The 23,745-nt window shown below is 35.7% G+C and overlaps 2 protein-coding genes and 1 long non-coding RNA gene across 4 annotated transcripts; all 3 read left to right on the forward strand.

The window, feature by feature from the left end:
- Positions 1 to 242: 242 nt before the first annotated feature.
- On the forward strand, positions 243 to 4,082 carry LOC110930908. 2 transcript variants are annotated; one of them, XR_002588112.2, is made up of 5 exons: positions 243 to 582; positions 658 to 817; positions 1,444 to 1,568; positions 1,775 to 3,327; positions 3,689 to 4,082. It is a non-coding gene; the product is annotated as an uncharacterized LOC110930908 (long non-coding RNA). The 2 variants fall into 2 exon arrangements; XR_002588111.2 differs by having other exon boundaries at positions 248 to 582; positions 1,444 to 1,609.
- Positions 4,083 to 5,527: 1,445 nt separating this feature from the next.
- Positions 5,528 to 9,521, forward strand: LOC110930909 (activating signal cointegrator 1). Its single transcript, XM_022174305.2, has 6 exons — positions 5,528 to 5,760; positions 7,384 to 7,527; positions 7,730 to 7,797; positions 8,593 to 8,643; positions 8,723 to 8,782; positions 8,882 to 9,521. The coding sequence occupies exons 1-6, from the start codon at positions 5,631 to 5,633 to the stop codon at positions 9,203 to 9,205; spliced, it is 777 nt and encodes a 258-aa protein (XP_022029997.1). The 5' UTR covers positions 5,528 to 5,630; the 3' UTR covers positions 9,206 to 9,521.
- A 1,368-nt stretch (positions 9,522 to 10,889) lies between these two features.
- Positions 10,890 to 12,520, forward strand: LOC110930910 (anthocyanidin 3-O-glucosyltransferase 2-like). Its single transcript, XM_022174306.2, has one exon. The coding sequence runs from the start codon at positions 10,923 to 10,925 to the stop codon at positions 12,372 to 12,374; it is 1,452 nt and encodes a 483-aa protein (XP_022029998.1). The 5' UTR covers positions 10,890 to 10,922; the 3' UTR covers positions 12,375 to 12,520.
- Positions 12,521 to 23,745: the final 11,225 nt, after the last annotated feature.

A 23,745-nucleotide genomic window follows, 5' to 3' on the forward strand; every position in this document is an offset into this window, starting at 1 on the left:
TGATGTTCGTTTTGGAGCCGAGGGTCTCTCTGGAAGCAACCTCTATAAAGTATGTCTACATCCCACCCCCCTCAGGCCCTATAAGTAGTTTTGCTATTTATGGTATTTATTGGGTATGGTTGTTATTGTTGTATTTACAATCTATATCTCTAATAAAGCAAACCATTGGAGACACATGTCATCCAATGGTTGAAGCCAACTAAGCAGCCACATAGGCAATGAGATAGCAAATCTCAAATGATAGGACATATGGCATTGCTCATATGCAAGGATTGAAGAAGGCTTCTTTTGTACGCTTTCTCTCTCATCTCTCATCATTCATTGTTCCTCAATCAAAGACACTCACAATCGGTTATACGGATGTATCGCAAACCCTAAATTCACAGCTTCCCATTCACGTTATACTCTGCTCCATTCAAAGGTCAGGTGATCTGGATTTTTGTTTTGTTCTTCTTCATTCAAACCCATAATCTCCTTCAAAGCTGCGTCTTCAATATTCCTTGCTCTCTGCGTTGGATCTCCGTCTAATTTTGTATGATTGAAACATTGGAGCATATGATGACAAAATATGATCGGGTTCAAGTAAGTTTGATTCATCCAACTTTTTTACGATCTGTTACGGTTTCATTTCATCGCTTTCGGTTTCCGATCTGTTAGGGTTTCATCAAGCAACTATAGTTTCTTTAAAAATGCGGACAAATTCATAATTTCGGAGATTATTTTTGCGGAAATTAGGGGTTTCATAACACTTTCTGCTGTTAAATCTCTTCAATTTGTGTCCATGTGGATTCGAGGCCATCGTTTCTCCCATTTGAAGGTAAAATCTATTTACAATTCATTGCGAAAATGCTTTTATATATTCGGGGTTTTATATGCATGGTTTATGTATTGTTTTCCCCAATTATTTTGATTATTGATTTAGTGTTTTTGTTCATCCGATATACTATGCTAAAAGTTGTATCCCTACATGTTTTGATTATTGATGTTTGCTATCGTCTATCTTTAGTGTATTGGTTGTTGTTCTTTGACCATGGATGTTTTGGGGATTCATAAGCTATTTAGATATTTGTGCATTCTTCTTGATTGTGATGAAGATGATGAGGATAAAAGTTGATTGAAGTGTTATGTAATTTGTGTGTGATTTCAATTCCTAGATTCAATAAAGATGTCACTTTGAAACTTTGTACAAATACAAATAAATATGAAGGCCTGCTTGCTTGGTTTATGAATTGGCTGGTGTTACAAGTTTGTAAATAGATACTCTGATGAAAAGAGATGGCAAACTGATAGAAACGACAAATTTTTTATGTATTGCGCTAATAGTTGGCTTTATATGTATGTATCAGGTTCTGGAATCCTATTGTAAACTGTAGATTCCTATGTAAAACTGGTAGTTTTGTATTTGATTAGACTCTGACTAAATCTCTTTTGTAATATAACCAGTCTTATATGTTTTCCAAGGCGCACAAAGGTCTGGGTCATTATTTTCAGTAATGACAGTTTACAACCCTACAATCTGGAGCAAAGATCCAATCCTCATTCACTTAACAGAGCAGTTGAGCTTACAGGTTCTTCACAATCTATAGCTAAAGTCGAGTAACTAACTAAGGTCCTTGCTGCTCTATATAAAAGTCTAGCCTTTTTTTGTTAGTATTTAATATGTGCAGTTGATAAATTTTTGTTTTAGTGATATGTTTTATTTTTACCTTGATGTTGGCTTTATGTATCATACTGGTAGGTTTAACTTTTAACCCTATTTGGTTTTGTGACTCAGGATGCGTATGGAGGCTCTAGCATTGTCTCGAGGAGGCTGGAGGTTACCTGGTCAGCAAGACGGGCTAAACAATTTGCGATTTAAGTGCCAAACAACAAGGTTCTTTGTATCTTATGTGTGTTTTATAACTGTTCCACTTTTTGTTTTTATTTTTTATTTTTTTTTATCTTAATTAGGTTCTTATTAGTTGAAACTAAAGGATAATGGCCTTGGTACTGATTTTTCTACATATTTCGGAGCTAGAATGTGCAATTAGAGCTAACAAAAAAAAAAAAAAGAAATTTAATCATCGTATTCATTATTTGAATGGAGCCAATATGAGGATATTATTGATTGTTTACACATATCTCAACACCTAGCTTTTGGTCATCCTTTCCTCAAAGACTATAAAGTGCAGATTTCTTTAGTGTTGTGGATATTTGTGTTTTTTAACATCACCATGGATTTTTTTCATCATATTAATCTTACGCTAAAAGTTGTGTGTTTGTGTGCTGCATGGTTCTAGAGTTTTATTAAATAGCTCAAACGGGGTCCAACAGGTCAGTTTTATTCATAGCTACACATTGATATTCTTGATTTTTCCACCATTTACATAAGTATGTCACCAACACTATTGCTTTATTTCATCATATTAATTTTTAGGGATGAGCATTTGGTACCGCGTACTGGTGCCGAATTTCCCGTACCGAAGTGGTACCCATTTTTGGTGTTTTCGGTACCAGTACCGGTTCGGTATGATACCGGTAGTTTACCGAATTTTGCCTTCAAATACCGGTACCGCACCATACCGAACATTTTCAGTGCAAATTTCGGTACCGGTAAAACTGTTAATAAGTTTTGGTGAAGAAAATTTGCAACAACTTCTGTACATGATGGATGATTTTTGCAGGACTAAAAGTTCGCATTATTTTAATCTTTAACAATTAATGAAAATTATAAATTTACATAGTTCGAACGGGTGGATAAAAGCGTTATAAGTTTTTGTGAGCTGCATAGTTCTAAAGTTCTATTAAATGGGTCAAACGGTCAGCCTTATAGAACGGGTGAAACGGTCAACTTTATAGAATGATTCAAACGATTCGTTTTACTAAATGGCTCAAGCAGTTCAGTTTTATTAAACAAACAGAACAATCATTTTTCTCTTAAACGGGTCGAATGGGTTAATTCTTATTTACGGGTCAACTAGGTAAGTTTTAATGAGCTGGCAAGTTTGGTTCATTTTTCTTTAAGAATGTAATTTGCTCTCGCTAGGAGTACTACTAATTAATTGGTTAATTCACATACTTTGTTGGAATCAAATAAAATAGGATTAAAAATTTTCCAAAAAAGAAATTTTTATTCTTTTAAAATGACCCAAAATGGGAAGTTTTGCATTTTTTTGGGTGATAAAGGGAGTATATTATTTCTAACAAACACAAGCGAGTGATATATTTTTTATGTATTGCAGTATTCATAATTTACTGTGTGTTGCAGGCCTTTTTGATGAGGCTGGGAAACTTCTGGGTTCTGCTAGCAGCCCGATACAAATTTGGAAAGAGGGTGACTGTGTTGAGGTGATAACAGTTTCTTCAGTAGAAATTTAGGCCATCAATATATGAGGCTTGAATTTAAAAAAAATTATATTCAGGATTATAATGCTAAAAATGATATTACATCATCACAAGACCTTTAAATTGGACATGCTAAAACCTTTAAATTTGTTGACTGGGGACTAAATGCGTTACAAAGTGCAAACTACAGGGACCATCCGTGTACTTTTGGAAAGTCAGGGAGCAAATCCAAAATTATTATAAACCACAGGGACCTTCCGTGTACTTTTGGAAAGTTAGGGACCAAATCCAAAATTATGATAAACCACAGGCACCATCCGTGTACTTTAAAACTTGATTATGAATTGCATTCTTAATATTGTAGCTTTTGTGGATGAAAGAGAATTTGCAAGAATCTTGGTCAATGGCTTGGAGGTGGATGGACATTAGCAGTGGGTGAAATTGTATGTAACAGGAGGTGAAATTGTCAATTGCAGTGGGTGTGGACAAACATAGATGTGAGTAACTTAGTGATCCTAAGTTGGCACAAATTGCTCTTAGGAATGACTTGAATAAGCTATAAGATCTCTTAATAGTATGTCAACGATCCAAGTATAGCAAGCAACAGGATGAAGAGACGGTAATGATTTACTCAGCATTAATCATGTTTATTAAACCCATAAGTTTCTCAATTTGCTATCTATCTTGTCGAATTTTGTATCTAATATATAAAGTTTTTTCGCTTTTGTATCTAATATATATTCAGTTCTTTCTCATCATTCCTCATGTGTCAGTTTTAGTACATCAGTTATTTGGGGCAACAAAATTATAGTAGTTTTCTTATCACCAGTTATTTGCATTAGGTTTATCAAAGAAATCGGTTGTTTGATTGATCACTTCACCAGTTATTTGCATCGGGTCTTATAAAAAAGTGGATCTTTGGCGATATGTTTTGATATTTGTTTTGATAGGCGTTACGACTAAGTTCAAAGCTTTCAATTTGGGTATCGTTATCGAAAACATCTGGTACAATATGTTTCGATAATGGTACTGTTTCGGACTGACATTTGAAGGTAAAAACAAGTACCGAAAACGCCAAATTTCAGTACCGAAGATATTTTGGTTCGAGAAATTTGGTACTGGTATTAAACCGATACCGATTCCGAACTGGTATCCGGTACCATTTATTCATCCGTACTTGAATTTATATACAAAATATTAGTTTTATTTAAATTGTAACATGCAACTAAATTCCCACATATTAATAGTGTTATAAATAGTAAATTTTATTATTTATAACACTATTTATAACAAAAAATGTATTATATAGTCATACAAATCCAGGATTTCTAGTTGAGGGACACGTCGATTATTTTGATGAAGATAGAATTATAGAAATCACAGGTAAAACAAATTTTTTTAAGTTAAGTAAAAAGTTAAAGAAATTATATAGGATTATCAGTGAATGTCCTCACAAATTAAAAAAAAAAAAGCCGTTATACTTAAAAAAGTTTACATAATATTAAATTTTCAATATAAATAATCAATTTTGGTTGAAGCCCGCGTATTACGCAGGAATTAACCTAGTTATTATAATAAATAAAACACAAATATTTTTAAAAACAATAAATAACTCTCTTCTCTCACTTTGAAATATCTTTCTCTCTCTTTATCCCCTATCTCTCTAAACTAAACAGCAACAACCACCACCTTAGCCACCGTAACCCACCTCATCTGCCACCCCACTCCCACATCCTCCGTTTGCAACCCTAAGCACCACCAACCATTTTCCGGGGACATCCAGTCACCACCACCATTTCTGGCGACATCCAGTCACCACCAACCATTTCTGGTGACATCCAGTCACCACCAACCATTTCCGACGACATCCACTCACCACCACCACCATTGATTCTTCGTCCCCAAAAAATAGGGCCGCCGACTCGCCGCCATCCTTCTTGAACCCAAGATCTTAACAACGTAAGCCAATCTGAACTAGATGTCGCATAAAATGACCGAAATACCCTCCCATGTCTTGCACATGACCAGACTTACTTAACTGATAAATTTAACTGGCTTAGTGCTAAAGGACCTATAATGAGTTTTTCAAATAATGGAATGTAACTGTAATTATTGAAGTTAAAATGTATCCACTAATCCGATACAGACACAAAGAACGAAAAATGTAATTTACCCAAGAAATTTATTTAATATGACGCAGGAAGGAAAAGGCAAATAATGGGTTTTTTTGGGCAAAAACGATAAGAACCCTAGAACGAATCTTGCTTGCAACATCAGCACCTGAAATAGAATCAGAGAGAAAATCAATGGGAAGTAGAAGGAGAGATGACGTAAATTACAGAAACCCATGTCTGACTATGCATCAGCCATGGGCTTCTCTGCTTGTATACGGTATCAAGCGTATCGAAGGAAGATCTTGGCCTTCCCCTGTTACAGGTTCTTTTCAAATTCCAAACTAATTCTAATAATAATCTTGTTTGTTTTACAACAACTTGTATGATATTATTAAACTTGTTCGAAAATAAGATGTACAAGAAGAGCTTAGTGTATGTATATCACTCATGTTATGTAATTAAGATTTTAATCAGATCAAAGGGACTTTAGGAGGAGGCTAAGGCATAATACACGTTAGGAGGTATAAGCTAACTAATCCCGGACCCAAGTACTCAACGAGTGTGGGGGTCAGGGTGCGGCGTCCTTGGTTTTAAATTGCGTGATGCCCTCCTCCGATGTGTTTGGTCCAAAATTCTGATGCGCAAAGCGAGCGCATCTGACGCATATTAAAAAATTATTTATACATAAAAACTTGAGTTAATTACTGTTTTCGTCCATGTGGTTTGTCAAAAATCACTATTTCAGTCTATTATTTTAAAAATTGCAATTTCAGTCCCTGTGATTTCACTTTCGTAACCATTTGAAATTATTATTTTGCTAAGTACAGGGACTGAAATGGTTACGAGGTGGACTGAAATAGTTACGAAAGTGAAACCATAGGGACTGAAATCGTAATTTTTAAACTAATGGACTGAAATAGTGATTTTTGACAAACCACAGGGACGAAAACAGTAGTTAACTCTAAAAACTTATAAAAACATACTTAAAGTAAAATAAATGGCGTAATAAGAAGAAGATAAGAGTTGTGCGTTTTTGGTTCAAATCAAGCATACTAAGATATTAATTGTTGAAAAAACCGAACACAGTTCATAACATCTGGAAAAAAAACATAAGAAACAAAGTTGCATGCATCAGAGCGCATTATGCGAAATGCGTGCATTCTCGCATCACGTAAACGCAACGCATCAGCTACGGCGATGCGCTCTCATCAGCGCATCACCCATTAAGCGTGCATAATGCGAACATTTTAAAACCAAGGTGGCGTCCCTTGCAGTCATAGTTGTTAATAGCGGCTATAGCGCACTATGTAGCGATGCGACATAGTGTCGCTATATGGGTCAGTGACAAATAGCAATGGTAGCGTTAGTTTTTCTTTTCTTTTTTTTTTTTTTTTTTGATGTAAATAGCAATTAGATATAGCTATAAAATAGCTGGACTTATAGGTTTTTGTTAAATATACATGTAAAATAGCATATATACCAAGGTATTTTGATATAATATACATATAAAATTTTCAATTTTTTTTCTAATGTATAGCTATTTATAAAATAGCGGTCGCTATTTGTCGCTATTTGCTATATAGCATATAGGTCCTTTGTCGCTATTTGTCGCTATTCGCTATTAACAACTATGCTTGTAGTGGTTTCAATGACCCTGTATGCATGGCGTTTTAAGTTTTCCTGAACGAAAATAATCATGTGCCAATGCTAAGCCTCGTGAAAGAAATTCAAGTGCTTCAAGCACCAGAATCTGCATAAGCCTTAAGTCATAGCCAAATTTGTAAGAAACCGGTTCCATGACTCAAATCATTTATTCAGCTAAAAAATTCTTCATGGGTGATGCAAATGTACCTAAAAGGCTTGATTTTTGTGTGTCATAACTAGCTGTGGGCAGTGTGGCTTACTATTAATGTTCTTGATTTTTGTGTGTATAAACGCTTTGAAGGTCGGCTTTGGATTCATGCTGCAAGTAAGATCCCGGATCCCGAAACAATCAAAGCAATGGAGGACTTCTACAAACAAATATACGCACTAGATGGAGTTACCGATCTCAAGTTCCCAGAACATTATCCAGTTTCACGGCTCTTAGGTGATATTTTGAATCTATAAATACTCGCTCTGAAAATTCTGTTTGTCCTCTTTAAATTCAAACTTCATCCTTTTTATCTTGACGAACAATATTCAACTTATTCACTGCCAAATGTAGTTGGTTACCGACTATTTTTTGTGCGATTAACTTATTTTTTATTGTAATTTTACTAAGAAATATCGAAATTGTATTCTTTACATAGGTTGTGTTGAAGTGGTTGGATGTGTTAAATGTGAAGAGCTTACATCATGGGAGGATGTTCCTCAAGGGGTAGGCATCTAAACCTCTACTCCCTACCCAAGCAGTTAATGCGGTAAAATTTCGGATATCGGTCAAGGACCGATATTTGAGATATCGGTAATCGTGGTGGGATATTGGTAATTTTAATATCATGCTGAATTTATATATATAGCAATTTAACACTAACAATTCAGTATACTCTCCTACCATTAACAAATTAACCTTTTGCAACTTGCGAAACACTAACAATTGTAGCAAGTAGGAACTGATTAAGACTTAAAACACTAATGGCAGCAATAAAAGAAGAGTAAATTACGATTTTGGCCCCTGTGGTTATACCACTTTTACCCTTTTAGTCCAAAAAAGAATTTTTTAACATCTGAGCCCCTAACGTCTTTTTTTCTAACCCTTTTGGCCCCTAACACTAACCCCATCCATTAAATGTTGGGGGTCAAAAGGGTTAGAAAAAAAGACGTTAGGGGCCAAAAAGGTTAGAAAAAAAGATGTTGGGGGCTCAGATGTTAAAAAAATCTTTTTTGGGCTAAAAGGGTAAAAGTGATAGAACCGCAGGGGCCAAAATCATAATTTACTCTAAGAAGAAAGACAAATGCTAGAACTAAGAAGAAAGGTACTTATATCGGGAAAATCGGTGATAGATTGGTCAAATATCGGTCAATTTTGCCGATGATATCGGTACCGATATTTTGCACCGATATCTCACCAGGGGACCGTTAACCGATAAATCGGTGATATATCGCAATATTAACTGCGTAGCTCCCTACCAAACATCGTCTGTAGTTGATATTGTTTATGCGCTACTTACAGGTGAGGCTGGAGGGACAAACAGCTTTTTGTTGGCTATGTGAGCAACCACAGGTTTGCATCTTGCTCGTATTTTGAACATCGTTTGTTATCATCGTTTTCAGTAATATGCAACTTGGTAAAATCTGTGCAGAAATTGCTCGTACCATTCGAAATGCGTGGAAATCAAGGAGTCTATAACTTGGAAAAAAGGGTAAAACCGTAAAATTAAATATTCTACCCCGAGTAATCTGATTTTGGTACTTATTTTTATCGTATTCTTTCGGTCATTATTATTTTTTTTTGAGTGTAGATTCTTGAAGGAGCACTCAGAGGTCTTTGTCCAGTTGAGCCACCAATGCGGGTTAAGTTTCCACCGCCAGACCCTCGAAACCCGTTATCTATAAAGCCAGGGTCACTGGCCCATGGGCTTAAACCCGGCCCAAACAAATCTAAAACGGACGAGGGTTCATCACCAAACCTTGCGGCAGCCATAGCTGGTGCTAGAGCTGCTGCAACACAGTTTTCGAAGAAGAGTTATGGCCCGCCGACAGCTGGATTCCGAGGCCAAGGATCAAGGAATAACGCCAAAGAAAATGCTCAAAGATTAGAGACCAGTTATGAACAACCTTGGTGAGAATTGTGTGTTTCTAGTTTGACATGTTAGGCTGTTAAGGATGATAAATGTGTAGTAGCATGTGTTTTGTGTATGGAATTTGAATGTAAATTCTAGCAGTTGATGCAAAATTTGGTGATGATTCCATGTAGTGATGCCATAGTCACATGGATCGCGGTTTGCTCCGCTTACCGGAACGAAAATGGATACGCGGTTCATGCATTTCTAAAATTCGGTATCAAGGGGGATAGGTTCATACGGAACGCTATTTCTCTACGCGGTACGGCGTACCATATAGTTTGGTACGTCGTATCATATACAAAAACAGTTTATAATAGATTTTTTTGTTCAGAAAATTCCAATTTAAAATAACAAATTTTATAATAGATATTTATACATACCCAGGTTTGAATTGGCGCCATTAAAAATAGCGGGAAAGAAGAGTATGTAACGACGTAATCAAAGAGTCAGATTTTAATTCGCGTTCCAAAAGTCTAATTACCGGTATGTATCAGCCTTTTTGTTTCCGGTTTGCGTGTATTAGTCAACCGGAAACGCGTTTTTATATGATTTGGAACAAATTTAGTGACAATTGGGTACAACCAATTTTGGCTGACCCGGATCGCGAATCTGTAGCGTTCGGTTCGATTGTGTACCTGATTATGGTACGGGCGATTTGATTTGCGATACGGGAAGGGGGGGGGGGGTTCAATCACCTAATTGATTATCCATAGTCGGTCAGTCGCCGATCTCACTTCTTTAATTCCAAACAGTAAAATTAATGTTAGTTTAATTATTACTATGTTTAAAAGGGTCAAAGGGATATAAATTGAGTATTTTAGTTAAATAATTAGTTGATTAATAAGCTAATGGTAGATGATTATTGGGCTCCTTTTAGAACATGAAACTATTACTAATTTAATAATTTATTGGATAATATAAAAGTGCTCTATCAATAAATTAAACTAGTAGTATCAAAACCGACGCATTGGGGCGGTAGATTCCCCATGCTACGCGATAGGAATTTGATTGGTATCGCTTCATCTCGTTATGTTACAGTATTGACGCTCGTTGTAGCAACCGAAAAAGGAAAGACTAAAAAATAAAAGCGTGATATGACCAAAAGAATATCAACATGTGATCTACATCGATTAAAAACAATTGTTTGCTAGGAATCAACTCAGTTCGTCAGGGTACCACCACGATACTTGCATGCACTCATATATCATATATAAAAAAAACAAAATGTACACTCTATTTTGAATGCAACTCTTCTCTCAACAAAATTTACAACGTAAAGCCAGAAAAAATTAAGCAAAGTTACAAATTTAGTTTTTTTTGTTAACTATATAACATACATAAAAAGTAAAAATAAAAAAAGTTGTCATGTAGCAACTTCTTAGTGGACCAATCGATACCAAGTTTACGTGTTACCCATGCTCATTCACCATTTCACGTACATCACGTGGTCTATTCCTTGGAGATATTATAATATTTCCAATGTACGATATTATAAGAACATTTTATAAATGTATGATTGCTCCCTGAACACTTTATTTAAATCATAATAACATAGTTTAATATTTTATAGTGTACAAACTGGTCCCAATGGCCATAAAATTGAGTGCTGCCAGCAATGCAATGACCTCATAGTCGAATTCTATCTTATCTATATATAGAGAATCAGACAACAACAACTTGTGTTAACACATAAACAAAAGCTTTAAACTAGCCATTAATGGCGAAAACAGTTACTGAGCTTGTGTTCATCCCTGCACCGGGGGTTGGTCATATAATGTCCACAATGGAGATGGCTAAAGTACTCGTGAACCGTGACCAAAGGCTCTCAATAACTGTTCTTCTCATAAACCCTCCTTACTCCATCTTGGCTCTCAACACCTACATCGAATCGCTAGCTAAAAACACTATCGAACGCATACGATTCATCGAACTCCCTCAAGATCAAACACCACCAAAACTCGACTCCAAAGCTCCCTTTATGTCATTCTATGAGTTCATCAAGAGTCATTGCAAATATGTCAGAAATATATTGGAGGACATGATAGATCAAAGTGGTTCCTGTAGGGTGGTTGGGTTGGTTGTTGACATATTATGCACTAGCATGATAGATGTGGCTAATGAGTTTAATGTTCCCTCATATGTGTATTTCACTTCAAATGCTGCTTTTCTTGGCTTTAAGGTGCATTTTGAGACACTATATGTGGATCAGAAGCAAGATCTTATGGAGTTGGCTAACTCGGAAGGTGAGATAGTTATTCCGAGTTTTGTTAATCCCGTGCCAATGAGGGTTTTTCCGGAGCTGTACCAGAAACAAGACGGGTTGGACTTTCTTATTTGTGCTATTGGGAGAATGAGAAAAGCTAAAGGGATCATGGTTAACACATTCTTGGAGTTGGAAACACACGCGATCAATTGGTTTTCGGGCACTAACTTCCCGCCCGTGTATCCGGTGGGACCCTTAGTCAATCTAGACGGTGTAGCTGGAAAAGCCGATGACACGGATGTGTTTAGGTGGTTGGATAGTCAACCACGGTCGTCAGTGGTGTTGTTGTGTTTTGGGAGTATGGGATGCTTTGATGAAGCCCAGTTGAAGGAGATTGCACGTGGTTTAGAACGTAGTGGTCATCGTTTTGTGTGGTCCGTACGCCGACCTCCTCCACTAGAGCAATCATTTAAAGTGCCCCCAGAGGATTATGATGACCCGAGAGTAGTGTTGCCAGATGGTTTCCTTGAGCGCACATCGAGAGTAGGGAAAGTGATTGGATGGGCCCCGCAGGTGTCGTTGTTGGCACACGAAGCAGTGGGGGGATTCGTGTCCCACTGTGGGTGGAATTCGATGCTAGAAAGCTTGTGGTTTGGTGTACCAACGGCTACATTGCCGATATATTGTGAGCAACAGATGAATGCGTTTGAAATGGTGGTGGATCTGCGACTAGCAGTTGACTTGAAATTGGATTATAAGATCAATGTGTTTAATCCAGAGGGCGATATGGTCATTGTGATGGCAGATGAGATAGAGAGGGGGATAAGAAGAGTAATGGAGGATAATGAGGTGAGAGCAAAAGTGAAAGAGATTAGCAAAATGAGCAGGACAGCAGTGGTTGAGGGCGGTTCATCATATACTTCGGTTGGCTACCTCATTAAAGATATGATGAGAAATATCATATAAGTTTGAGTGATGTAAGAACCTACTAATCTACTATTAGTTATATCCTAATGATTTATGGTAGGAAGCAAGACTGAAAATGTAAAATTGCTAAGTTTTATTTTTACGTGTATTTAAATTATTATATGCTTGTGACTTATATTGGGATCTAAGTTTTGCATAAACCATCCTTTAAAAACCAATAAAAAGATATACAACAGTGGTTGCCATTGTGTGTGACGTGGTTGTTTTGTTGGAGTGTGGTTGCTACATACCAATTAGCTATACACAATTACTATGAAACTCATTAATTGGTGTACCAACGACTACATCTGTCAACACCACTCTTTGATGCCATACACGCTATATCTGTCAAGCTCGGTTTTTTTTTTTTTTTTTCATTTGTGTGTATATATTGTTTTTATGTGTTTTTGTTTTTGTAAGTGTGAAGAAGATGAAGAAGTTTTTTTTCTTTTTGTGTTTTTGTTAATGTTTGTCATGTATTTTAATTTATATTTAAAAATATTTTGTATTTTAATTCATAACTAAAATACATTGAAATTTGATTTATTTTTTTATCTATATATCTCTTATTTTAATTTATATTTAAAACATATCTTTAATTTTAATTTGTAAATCTATACATACTAGGTTAGTTCTCCATGTGTTACACGGGTTAAACAATTTAAACTGTATAATAACAGGGTCGGCCCAAGCCCAAGTATTTTGAGGCTTGGGCCTCATGCCACCAAATGTATAGGGCCTCAAGATTAAAAAAAAATATATACTATATGGGTATGAGCCTTGTTATTAAAAGGTTGTAGCCCAGTTGGCGCGCATGTCATCTGTGTACCTTAAGGGGGTGGGTTTGAATCTCCTTTAGGCTGATCGACCGTCGTTTATTCTTTTTGGATAAGAAAAAAAATAGGCAAGAAGGGCCCCGATTTTGAAACTTGCTTTAGGCCTCTAAAATGGTTAAGCCGACCCTGTATAATAAATATTTCTTGTAAATGCAAATCAAAGACGGAAACACTTATATATATTTGATAAATGATGAAACTAATAATAATAGTAAAAAAATCCCATACATGTGTATACTCATTTAAGTAATCGATATACATTTGATGTTATCCTATATTTTTTGTATTCAATTAACATAATCTCATACATGTGTATACTCATTTAAGTAATCGATATACATTTGATGTTATTCTATATTTTTTGTAGAGTAAATTACAAAAATCGTCCTTTATGTATGTCACTTATTGCAAAGTATGTCCTTTATCTTCAATAATTACAGAAAACGTACTCCATGTTTGCAAACCCTTGCACGTTATGTCCTTTAGCCCTAACTTAGTTAGTTATCATGGTTAAATCTGACTAAGTGGACCCCATATAAGGGTATTTTGGTCATTCTACCCTACATATATGTATGTATCAGACATAAATCCTTTTTGTATCTCATCTCCTTCCTTCTAAAGCTACCTGCTACCCTACCACCACCCACCTGCCGCTGCCGCCGCCACCACTTCCTACCACCATCCACCACCCACATCTCCCACCGCACCACCCCCACAAGCCTCTCCACCGCACCACCCCCACCATCCTCTCCACCGCATCACCCCACCACCTGACCTGACCTATCCAGAACCATCAACCTCTCCCACCAGCCACCACCTCCACTATCGCCTAACCATCAGCCACCACCTCCAGCTCCACCTCCACCGTCGCCTAGCACCACCGCCTACGCCTTTAAAACCCCAACCCTAACCACCACCTCCAACTCTCTGTTCGATTGTTCAGATCTAACTTGTTCGAGTTTCAAGATGTGGCTGAAAAAATGATGATTTGGAGGTAGAAAACGAATAGATTAACGGCTTGGGATCTGGCAGATCGATGGTAAGAGGGTTTCGTTTCAGCAGCCGGAGGGGCGGCGCGTGACGTTTGGGTGGTGCGTGACCATATATGTTAGAGTAATTACAAAGTTCGTCCTTTATGTATGTCATTTATTACAAAGTATGTCCTTTATCTTTAATAAGCTTAGAAAACATACTCGATGTTTGCAAACCCTTACACATTATGTCCTTTAGCCCTAACTCTGTTATTTTTCATGGTTAAATCAGACCAAGGGTATCCCACATGAGGGTATTTTGGTAATTTTATTAATTTATTAAAAATATATAAAAACACCAACACCATCCACCAACACCCACTTGCCATCACACCACACCTGCAACCACCAACACCACCACCCACCTGCCACCACACCTGCACTATCACCACCGCACCTCCACCACCGTCAACCACCGTACTTCCATCATCACCACCGAACCTCCACCACTGCACCTCCACTTCTGCAAAACCCCCCACCAACGGACAGAAAATCAAGATGCCCACACTGCTCCGCACCACCACGACTACCGCACCACCGCCGTTACCACTCCCATTCAAATCAATTGCTACCACACCATAATTAATAATCATCATCAAATGAAAAATGCAATCGAAACTGTAAAAGGCGCATAATTACCCCTTAGATTCTCTTGCCAGTAATAGGGCACTTTGGACCCCTGGCTCTCTTCTGTGTAGTCTGGAAAACCAACTTTCCACCAATAATTACGAACACAAATCAATCAATTATTGAAGAGTGCATTAACATAACATGGGGTTGCATATAGAATGATGAGGGATCTATCGGGGGTTTTAACAACCCGGTGCTGATTGGATTGGGTAGCATAGCGTTGTCGTTTCTGGTAGGTGAGCCGCTGCACCATTTTCGGATCCGAATGGTAGCTCTCTGGTATGGCCGACTGGATTGGGGCTTTAGGGTTTCTTTGCTACAAGATGTTAATGTTAAATTGTCTGTCTTTTGGCGGTGCCCTAGATCTGACGATCGTCTCCTCCATCCACACTGAACACCCAAAATCAACAACCAGTCGCCGCCTCCTTCCATATCCGAGAGATGAATGGCTCGTGGGAGTGGTAATGGCGGTGGTGCCGTAGTCGTGGCGGTGCGGAGGCTGGTGCGTGGGGTGGTGCGTGGGAGTAGTAATGGCAGTGGTGCGGTGGTCATGGTGGTGGCTTGTGGGGATGTCTGGTAGCTAGTGGTTGGTGGAGGTGAAGGCAGAGAGTGTGGTGTGGTGGAGGTAAATTGTTTTATATAAATAAATAGTAAAATTACCAAAATACCCTTATGTGGGGTACCCTTGGCCTGATTTAACCATGAAAAATAACAGAGTTAGGGCTAAAGGACATAATGTGTAAGGGTTTGCAAACATCGAGTATGTTTTCTGAGCTTATTAAAGATAAAGGACATACTTTGTAATAAATGACATACATAAAGGACGAACTTTGTAACTCTATATGTTAATGCTCTCTTTCTTTTTTTTTTTTTTTGTCAAATTGTGGTGGTTTTGTGGTTTTAAGAATGGGTAAGAGGAGTTTCAGAATTTTGTTGCTTTTGTTTAAATCTGAGAATTTCTATTGTACTGTGATTGATTTGCTTGAAAAATCTGGACATATTATTGTGAGGATTTATAGATATGGAATTAAATACATTTGAACCAATTGTGTATCTTAGAACTGGTTTGGTGAATTCTGTAAGCGATAATGGAGATTTGAAGAGAAAATTAAATACATTTGGAATGAGGTAGGAGGAGCTGGGCGGTGGTGCTTCATCGGAGGAGTTGGGCGGGTATGAGCGGATCATGGTGGCCGTGTTGGTAGAGAAGGAAGCGGTGTTTGTTAGGAAGGAGGAGATACCGGAGTTGGGCGGTGGTGTTTCACCGGAGAAGATGACCAATTTTTTTAAACATAATTATTTTATTTAGGATAAAAAGACCAAAATACCCTCATGTGTGGTCCATTTGGTCAGATTTAACCACAAAAGTTAACTGAGTTAGGACTAAAGGACATAACTTGCAAGGGTTTGCAAACATCGAGTACGTTTTCTGTAATTATTGAAGATAAAGAACATAGTTTGCAATAAGTGACATACATAAAGGACGATTTTGTAATTTACTCTTTTTTGTATTCAATTAACATTTTTCTATTTAGTATTATTTACAATTACTAGAAGATATATATGAAAGAAAAGCAGGAAAACTTAAAAAATATGTGTCTTCAATAAATGACACGTGTCACTATATATTGAGTATAGATGTTACTGAATTTTGAAGAATAATTTTTAAGTTTGACATATATATTCAAGCTTATAAGTATATAATATAGTCATGAATTTTTAATAAATCCAAAAAAATTATGTGATTTATGGCAAAGTGTGTTTTAGCCAAATCCTAGAATTTAAAACATAAATGACCAGGTGCAAAAAAGTGTGAAACCCTTTAAAATTTCAATAAAAGGGTTATAGTTATCATATAAACATTTTTCTATTTAATATATTATTTACAATTATTAAAATATTTTTCTATTTAATATTATCTATAAATTAAAAGATAAATTGTTAGAAGATAAATATGAAAGAAAGGCCGGAAAACCAAAAAATAGACGCCTCCAATGAATGACACGTGTCACAGATTGGTTTACTTTATTATATGTAATAGATAATAAAAGAAACCTCTTTGGGGACACGTGTCAATCAACGAGGCTATCAAAATTTGAGTTTTTTATAAATATTATTTTAAGTGTGATAATATCTTTTGTTCAATATTTGAATAATTTAATCCCTTAAAATTTTTAAATCTTTCATTCAAATTTTATCTAACATTTTGGGTTTTGAATTATTTATTAATGAAGTAACGGAAAAGGGATTAAACGTAGTAGGATATGTGTCATTTTATGCTAACGCTGATTAGAATTTGAAATATGAGATCATACAATTGAATAGTAACTTAATCATTAAGGAAGGTCGATTTGGTTGAATTACTTGATTTCAAAGTTAAAAAAAAAAGATTTTTCTTTTCTTTTTGTACCATTTAATTATATTTGGCTCCTAATACTCTAATATTTTCGTTCAACTTTTCAAATCGACCAATTACATTAAGTTAGCAGGTATTGATTGACACTTTATTTGAAAAAAAATCTTCATTGGAAATGAATTGTGTCAATGTGGTCAACAAAATTAATTCTCAATTTTTTTTATTTCTAATTTTAATATCCTTTCTTTTGTTTAATTTATTCTACCGTATATTATGTTGATTTACTTACTTTAATAATTTCTCAATTACGAATGTTATAATAACTTTACTTCTAAATTACACCAAATAGATCCTAATCTATCCATGCTATTATGTTGATTCACTCTCTTTATTAATTTTTTTAATGACGAATGTTACTTTTTGTGTTTACATATACGTATAGTGCATTCATAAGTTCCTATATCTTTTAAAAAACTTAAACATATTAAGTATAAGTACTTGGTGTCTTTATAGATAGATATATTTTTCATATAACTAAGTTTTTTCATTAGCCATTTTGGAACAGAGTGCTTCACTATAACGAAATCGTTTGTTATTTTATGCCATAACTTTTTCTTATTATCACGAAAACCAAACTTTGTATTACTATGTTATCATTAGTTTTTTATGATACAACTTTTTTTTCTTATTTGGTACATAAAATTACGTTTATTCAATCCGAGTAATACATTGGGTTTTAAAAGAATAACTTTTTTTTTATTATTTACAATACAAAATTACATTTATTTAACTCATGTATTACACAAGATTTTTAAAGATATAACTTTTTTTTATTATTATTTGGTATATAAATTACATTTGTTAAATCCATACGATATACGAGTTTTTTTAAGGATATATTATTTAGTATATAAAATTAAATTTAGTAAACCCGTGTAATACACGGGGTTCTAACCTAGTATAATATATTCCAATTCGATTTATTTTTTTTGTTATATATCTTTTATTTTCATTTATATTTAATACGCATCTTATTTTATATATATTTCAGAAATAATAGATTTTAATAATCCAAACTATTAGCAGTTGGCCGGCAACGGTCTTAACTTCAAAAATAACGAGTAGTGGTCCCACCTTTTCACATATTGTAAACTAATAGACTTTCACTAAAAAACCTTAATTTATTTTTGTCTCCTTATCCTTTTCGGTTTAGTAAAGGCCCATTGGTTATTTTTTAAGTTGGGACCGTTATCAGCCAATGACTAATAGTTGAAATTATTAAAATTCATTATTCCTATATCTTATTTTAACTTATATTTAAAACAATCCAATATATAAATTGTTTTAAAGTTTATAAAAGAAGACCCGCTGCCTACACTAAACTCCCCAAGTACTTTTTATAAACCTCATGTTCATAAAAGACATTTAAACTATCCAAAATGTCTTTAAAATCTTTCTCAAATAGGTGTCAAAAACTTTTTATAAACCTCATGTTCATACCGTCTGGTTCCGGAGCTTTATTGTTTTCACAATCGTTCACAGCTTCTTTTATTTCTTCTGGCAAAAACCGATCCCCGATTATACTTCTCAAGGCCGGCCCTGAAGGTGGGCGGGAAGGACCACCGGCCAAGGCCGATATTTCGAAGGGCCCGTTATTTAAAAAAAAAAAAAATCCTATATCTATATGTAAAAAAATAAATTAATTTGGTGATTATGTAAAGGTTTGGTCTACTGTCTAACTAGCCAATATGTACTGGACAAATGCTTGGTGATGAATGTGATTGGAATTTGCTATTAAAAAAAAATAGGGTATACCCATATAAATACCAACAGAGGTCCACTTATAAAACTATTTTTATGGTTCAGATTAGTTATTAGCCCATTGTCATTAGGTTTAGACCGCCTAATACCCAATTTCTTTAAGGCCTAAGAACATGTTTTTTCGAGTTCGAACAGGGTACACGAAGTCTCAGAGCCGGCCCTGATACTTCTTTCAGCATCAGTCAATTTCTTTATACCTTCACACACAACATGAGGTCGGTTTTCCATATCTTCCTTAAAACGATAAAAATCTCACAACTTCCTTTTTAACTTTGGAATGTTTGGTAATCCATCTTCCACCTATGGTGATGCCCAGCATCTGGTTCTTAGCTTTCCTCCCATTTGTCCTAGCATAAAAAAAATTCGAGTTTTCATTCCCGTCCAAAGCCCATTTAATTTTGGCTCTTTGTTTAAGATCCATACTTTTTTTGTAACCGACCTCGAAAATCTTTTTCTTATTCTCCGCGTACATCCATTTTTCTTCTTCTTCATTTAACATCCGGTTTTCCATAATCGCTTCTAACTCTTCCAACTCCTTCGAAGCCTGAAGGAAAATCGGTGAGTCATTGTATTATTTAATTCCAAACATTAATAATTAATGAGTAAAGTCCTTTTTGAGTTCCTGTGATTTGTGTATTTTAACCATTTGAATTCAAAAACCAAACTTGTCTTGTCTTGATCTAAGTCCTTGTGCTCTCTAATTTTAACCATTTGAGTCCCCGTGGTCTCTAATTTTAACCATTTGAATCCAAAAACCAAATGTTTCTAATTTGAATGTTGTTTACATTTTGGATTCAAATTGTTAAAATTAGAAACCACAGGCACTCAAATCAAGACAAGTTTGATTTTTGGATTCAAATGGTTAAAATGCACAAACCACAGAGACTCAAAAAGAACTTTGCTCATGTTTTATTGCTTCTTTAATTCCAAACACTAATAATTAATGTTATATTGGTTATTACTACTGTGTTTAAAAGGGTCAAAGGTTTATTGAGTAATTTAGCCAAATGATTAGTTTTTTTTTAACGGCAAGGAACGACATGCCAACCATCGTGACATCGGGCGCTGTGGTCAAGGTCGACTATTCGACCGCCGCCTGCCAAGGCTCTCACAGATGCGCGTAAACCCGACCTCCACCCACCCGAAGGCACGGCAGTGGGATAATCGGTAAAACCTCGCCTCTCATCCAAGACGAACCGGCGCCACCCGTATTCGCCCTTCTTCCGGATGCCGCAAAAAACAATATGGAAAGTGAGAGTCAAACCTAGTCAAAAGGAACACTAAGTTTTTCCCCAACAACTACCTCATTGACGGTCAAATAATTAGTTGATTAATAACCTAATGGTAGATGAGTATTGGGCTCCTTTTAGATCATTAATTTAATGGATAATATAACAGTGCTCTATTTTTTTTAACAACAATAGAACCTTTATTCATTGAATCAAGAGCAAAACGGCACATAGCAAGGCGCGTTACTATGCCCATTCGCCAGTTCACGTACTTCACGTGGTCTATTCCTTGGTGATCAAGTACACGTGTTAGTGTGTTACCCACAACCTTCATATGTTTGAATTTAATTTAAGAGTAAACTGCCATTTGGTCCCTGTGGTTTGGCCAGTTTTGTCACTTTAGTCCAAATATCAAACTTATTACATCTGGGTCTCTGTGGTTTGCATTTTGTTGCCATTTTAGTCCAAAATCTAAAAACCCCATTTTTTGACTGTTACAACCTTCTATTTTGTCTTTTAGTTCAGGGGCATTTTAGTCATTTTGCTTTTCATTTATAAATCATCATCATCATAACATTTTCATCTTCCCCAAATCATCATCTTCCCCAGATCAACTCACTCTCTCTTCTCTCTCTCTATAGCACCACACCACTGCCACCTCCTCCCTCTCTCTCTCTTCTCTCTCTCTAGCACCACCACCACCGCCACCTCCTCCCCCTTCTCACCACCATCACAAAACCAGCATCAGCTTCGCCGTTCTCCATCACCAAACACAATCCTCTCTCTAGCTGAACCACTGCCGCTCACCTCACTCGTCACCCCTTCACCCATCGTTCGCCACTATCACCATTCGGGAACCACCACACACCACCAACCCTCGCCACACACCTCTGAAACACTTCACCGTCGTCATTCATCGTCTCTTTCAGGTATTCTTCTCTCGTTCTCTCTGATGGGGTTTTTGAATGATTCAGCAATGGCAGTTTAAATATGGGTTGGAGCAAGAGCAAGCGGTGGTTGTGAGGGTGTACGGTGGTGGAGGGTGGTGGTCGTGGTGGGGAGACGGTGGTGGAGGGTGTACGGCTGATTGATTGATGCTGATGAAGGAGGTTCGAAGTTTCCCCAATACTGATGAACAGATTTTTGTTAGTTTTTAATCAAATCTATTTAGGTTGTTGTTACGATTTACAATAAAAATAGGATTTGTAGAAGGATTGATTTGAATCTGAGATTGAGTTTTAGATCTGTATAATCTTCAAACGTTCAAATTTGTGTCTGAATAGTTGAAGTTGTTGATCTATATTGTTATTCTAAAAAGAAAGATTCAAATCATTAGTGTTTCATGTGAATTCTGATCTGAATCTGACTTGATTGAATCGATTATAGATCTAAATTCTGAGTCCATGTTCAACAGTGGTTAGTAGTTTAGATCTGAATTTGTTGTTGTTGATTGTTCGAAATAACAATCTGCAGTATCAGCTGCAATTCACAAGTGATCGACATCGGACGAATTTCGGTGACATTGATCCTGATTTCGATCATTTTCGAACTGATTTCGGTTGTTTTCGATCAAGTTTCGGTTGTTTTTCGGACTGAATTAGTGATTTTAGATAAAAGTTTTGAGAATTTCGGAAAGATTACATCAAAATTTCAAACTAATTTGGTTGAGTTTCAGTTGAAGTTTCGAACAATTGAATGAGTTTTGGTATGTGTTTGAGTTTTCGAACTGATTTTTAATACAAGTTTCAATCATTTCAGACAATTTACAAAAGTTTTGATTTTTGATACACCTGTCACCGAATGTTGAGGAGGTGGCGGTGGTGGTGGTGCTATAGAGAGAGAGGATAGAGAGAGGTCTGATTATGTTAGGGATGATGATGATGGTTTATTTGGGTTTTATTGATTTAAAAAAAACTAAACATTTAAAAAATGACCAAAATGCCGCTGCACTAAAGGACAAATTAGACAGTTTTCAACAGTAAAAAAAAGAGGGTTTTTGGATTTTGGACTAAAATGGTAACAAAATGCAAACCACAGAGACCCAGATGTAATAAGTTTAAGATTTGGACTAAAGTGGTAAAACTGGCCAAACCACAGGGACAGTTTACTCTTAATTTAATGTACTACTAAGCTATGATTCTTGTACGCATCTTCCGAAAAGTAATAATACTCGTAAAATTGCATTACTTTATTTTTTATGGACTAAATTTTTTATTATTTTATTTTTGTTCTCTTACAAAATAATATTTATGGTTTAGTTTGAATTTTAACTATAAAATGGATATTATCTTATTACTTTAGTCCTTGTGGTTTACCTTAATTACGTATATGTTTACAAGTCTGGCGTAACGTGCGGGTTCCTAGGACTATTATTATTAGGTGGATTAAAGTTTTTTTTAGCTTTTAACGTATACGCTTACAAGTTTGGTGCAACACGCGGGTTCTTAGTACTATTATTATTAGCTGGGTTAAAGTTTTTTAGATTTTAACGATAGTGTTTTACGTTTTTGGTCAAAATTTTGGGAGTTAGCTGCAAGGCACGTGTGTGCTTTAACGTTTTTACATATTTTTTGTGGTTTAACAACCCATCGCAGTGTGCGAGTCCTAAGTCGACTAAGATTATTTTCCATGTTTAATGTTTATGTCAATTTTTTCCGACTTAACACCGCAACGCACGTTTATGGTTCAACGTTTTTACGTCTACTTTTACTCGGTTTAACAGTCCCGCCGTAAAGCGCGAGTCATTAATACTAGTTATATTTAAATAATAAATCATTGGCGAGAAACACATGATAGGTTAGGATCCATTTAAAACTATCAATATCATTAGTTAGAGCATATAAAATTACTTCTTAATTAGTAAAATCAAACACATGATAGGTGAGAAACACATGATAGGGGAGGACCCATTGCTCAATTCACTTCACTTGGCCTATTCTTTGTGACCAAGTTTTCGTGTTACCCACGCTCTTAAACAATGATATTTAATTTTGGAGTTTAGTTTATAGTAGAGTGGTTATATATTTGTATCCATTATTTAAATTTTAACACAGTTAATAACCTAACTTGACTTTCACCAAACATTTTTCCATAAAAAAACTTACTGATTGTCCAAACAAATGTTGTTAAAGTTAAAACTGGATCAACTGGTAACTGGTTAAACTTATTGAAATTGTATGTTTTTAAGCATTTTATTGAATGTAAATAATATTACGTACTTTAATTATTTATGTTAAATTTTATTTAGAAAGATATCTAGCATGGTTACTAATCATTATACTTCATACAAACTTACTAGCTTAATAATTACTTTAAAAAAAAAACTATAATAATTCAAAAAAACGATAAAGACAACACAATTGAATAACATATGATATACAAAATGGTCCCAATGGCAAGAAGATTGAATGCTGCCAGCCATGCAATGACCTTAACAGTCCTAACAATCTGTCTTATTATATATAGGGA

Source organism: Helianthus annuus, chromosome 3, assembly GCF_002127325.2.
Source record: "Helianthus annuus cultivar XRQ/B chromosome 3, HanXRQr2.0-SUNRISE, whole genome shotgun sequence".
In the NCBI taxonomy this organism is placed as follows: domain Eukaryota; kingdom Viridiplantae; phylum Streptophyta; class Magnoliopsida; order Asterales; family Asteraceae; genus Helianthus; species Helianthus annuus.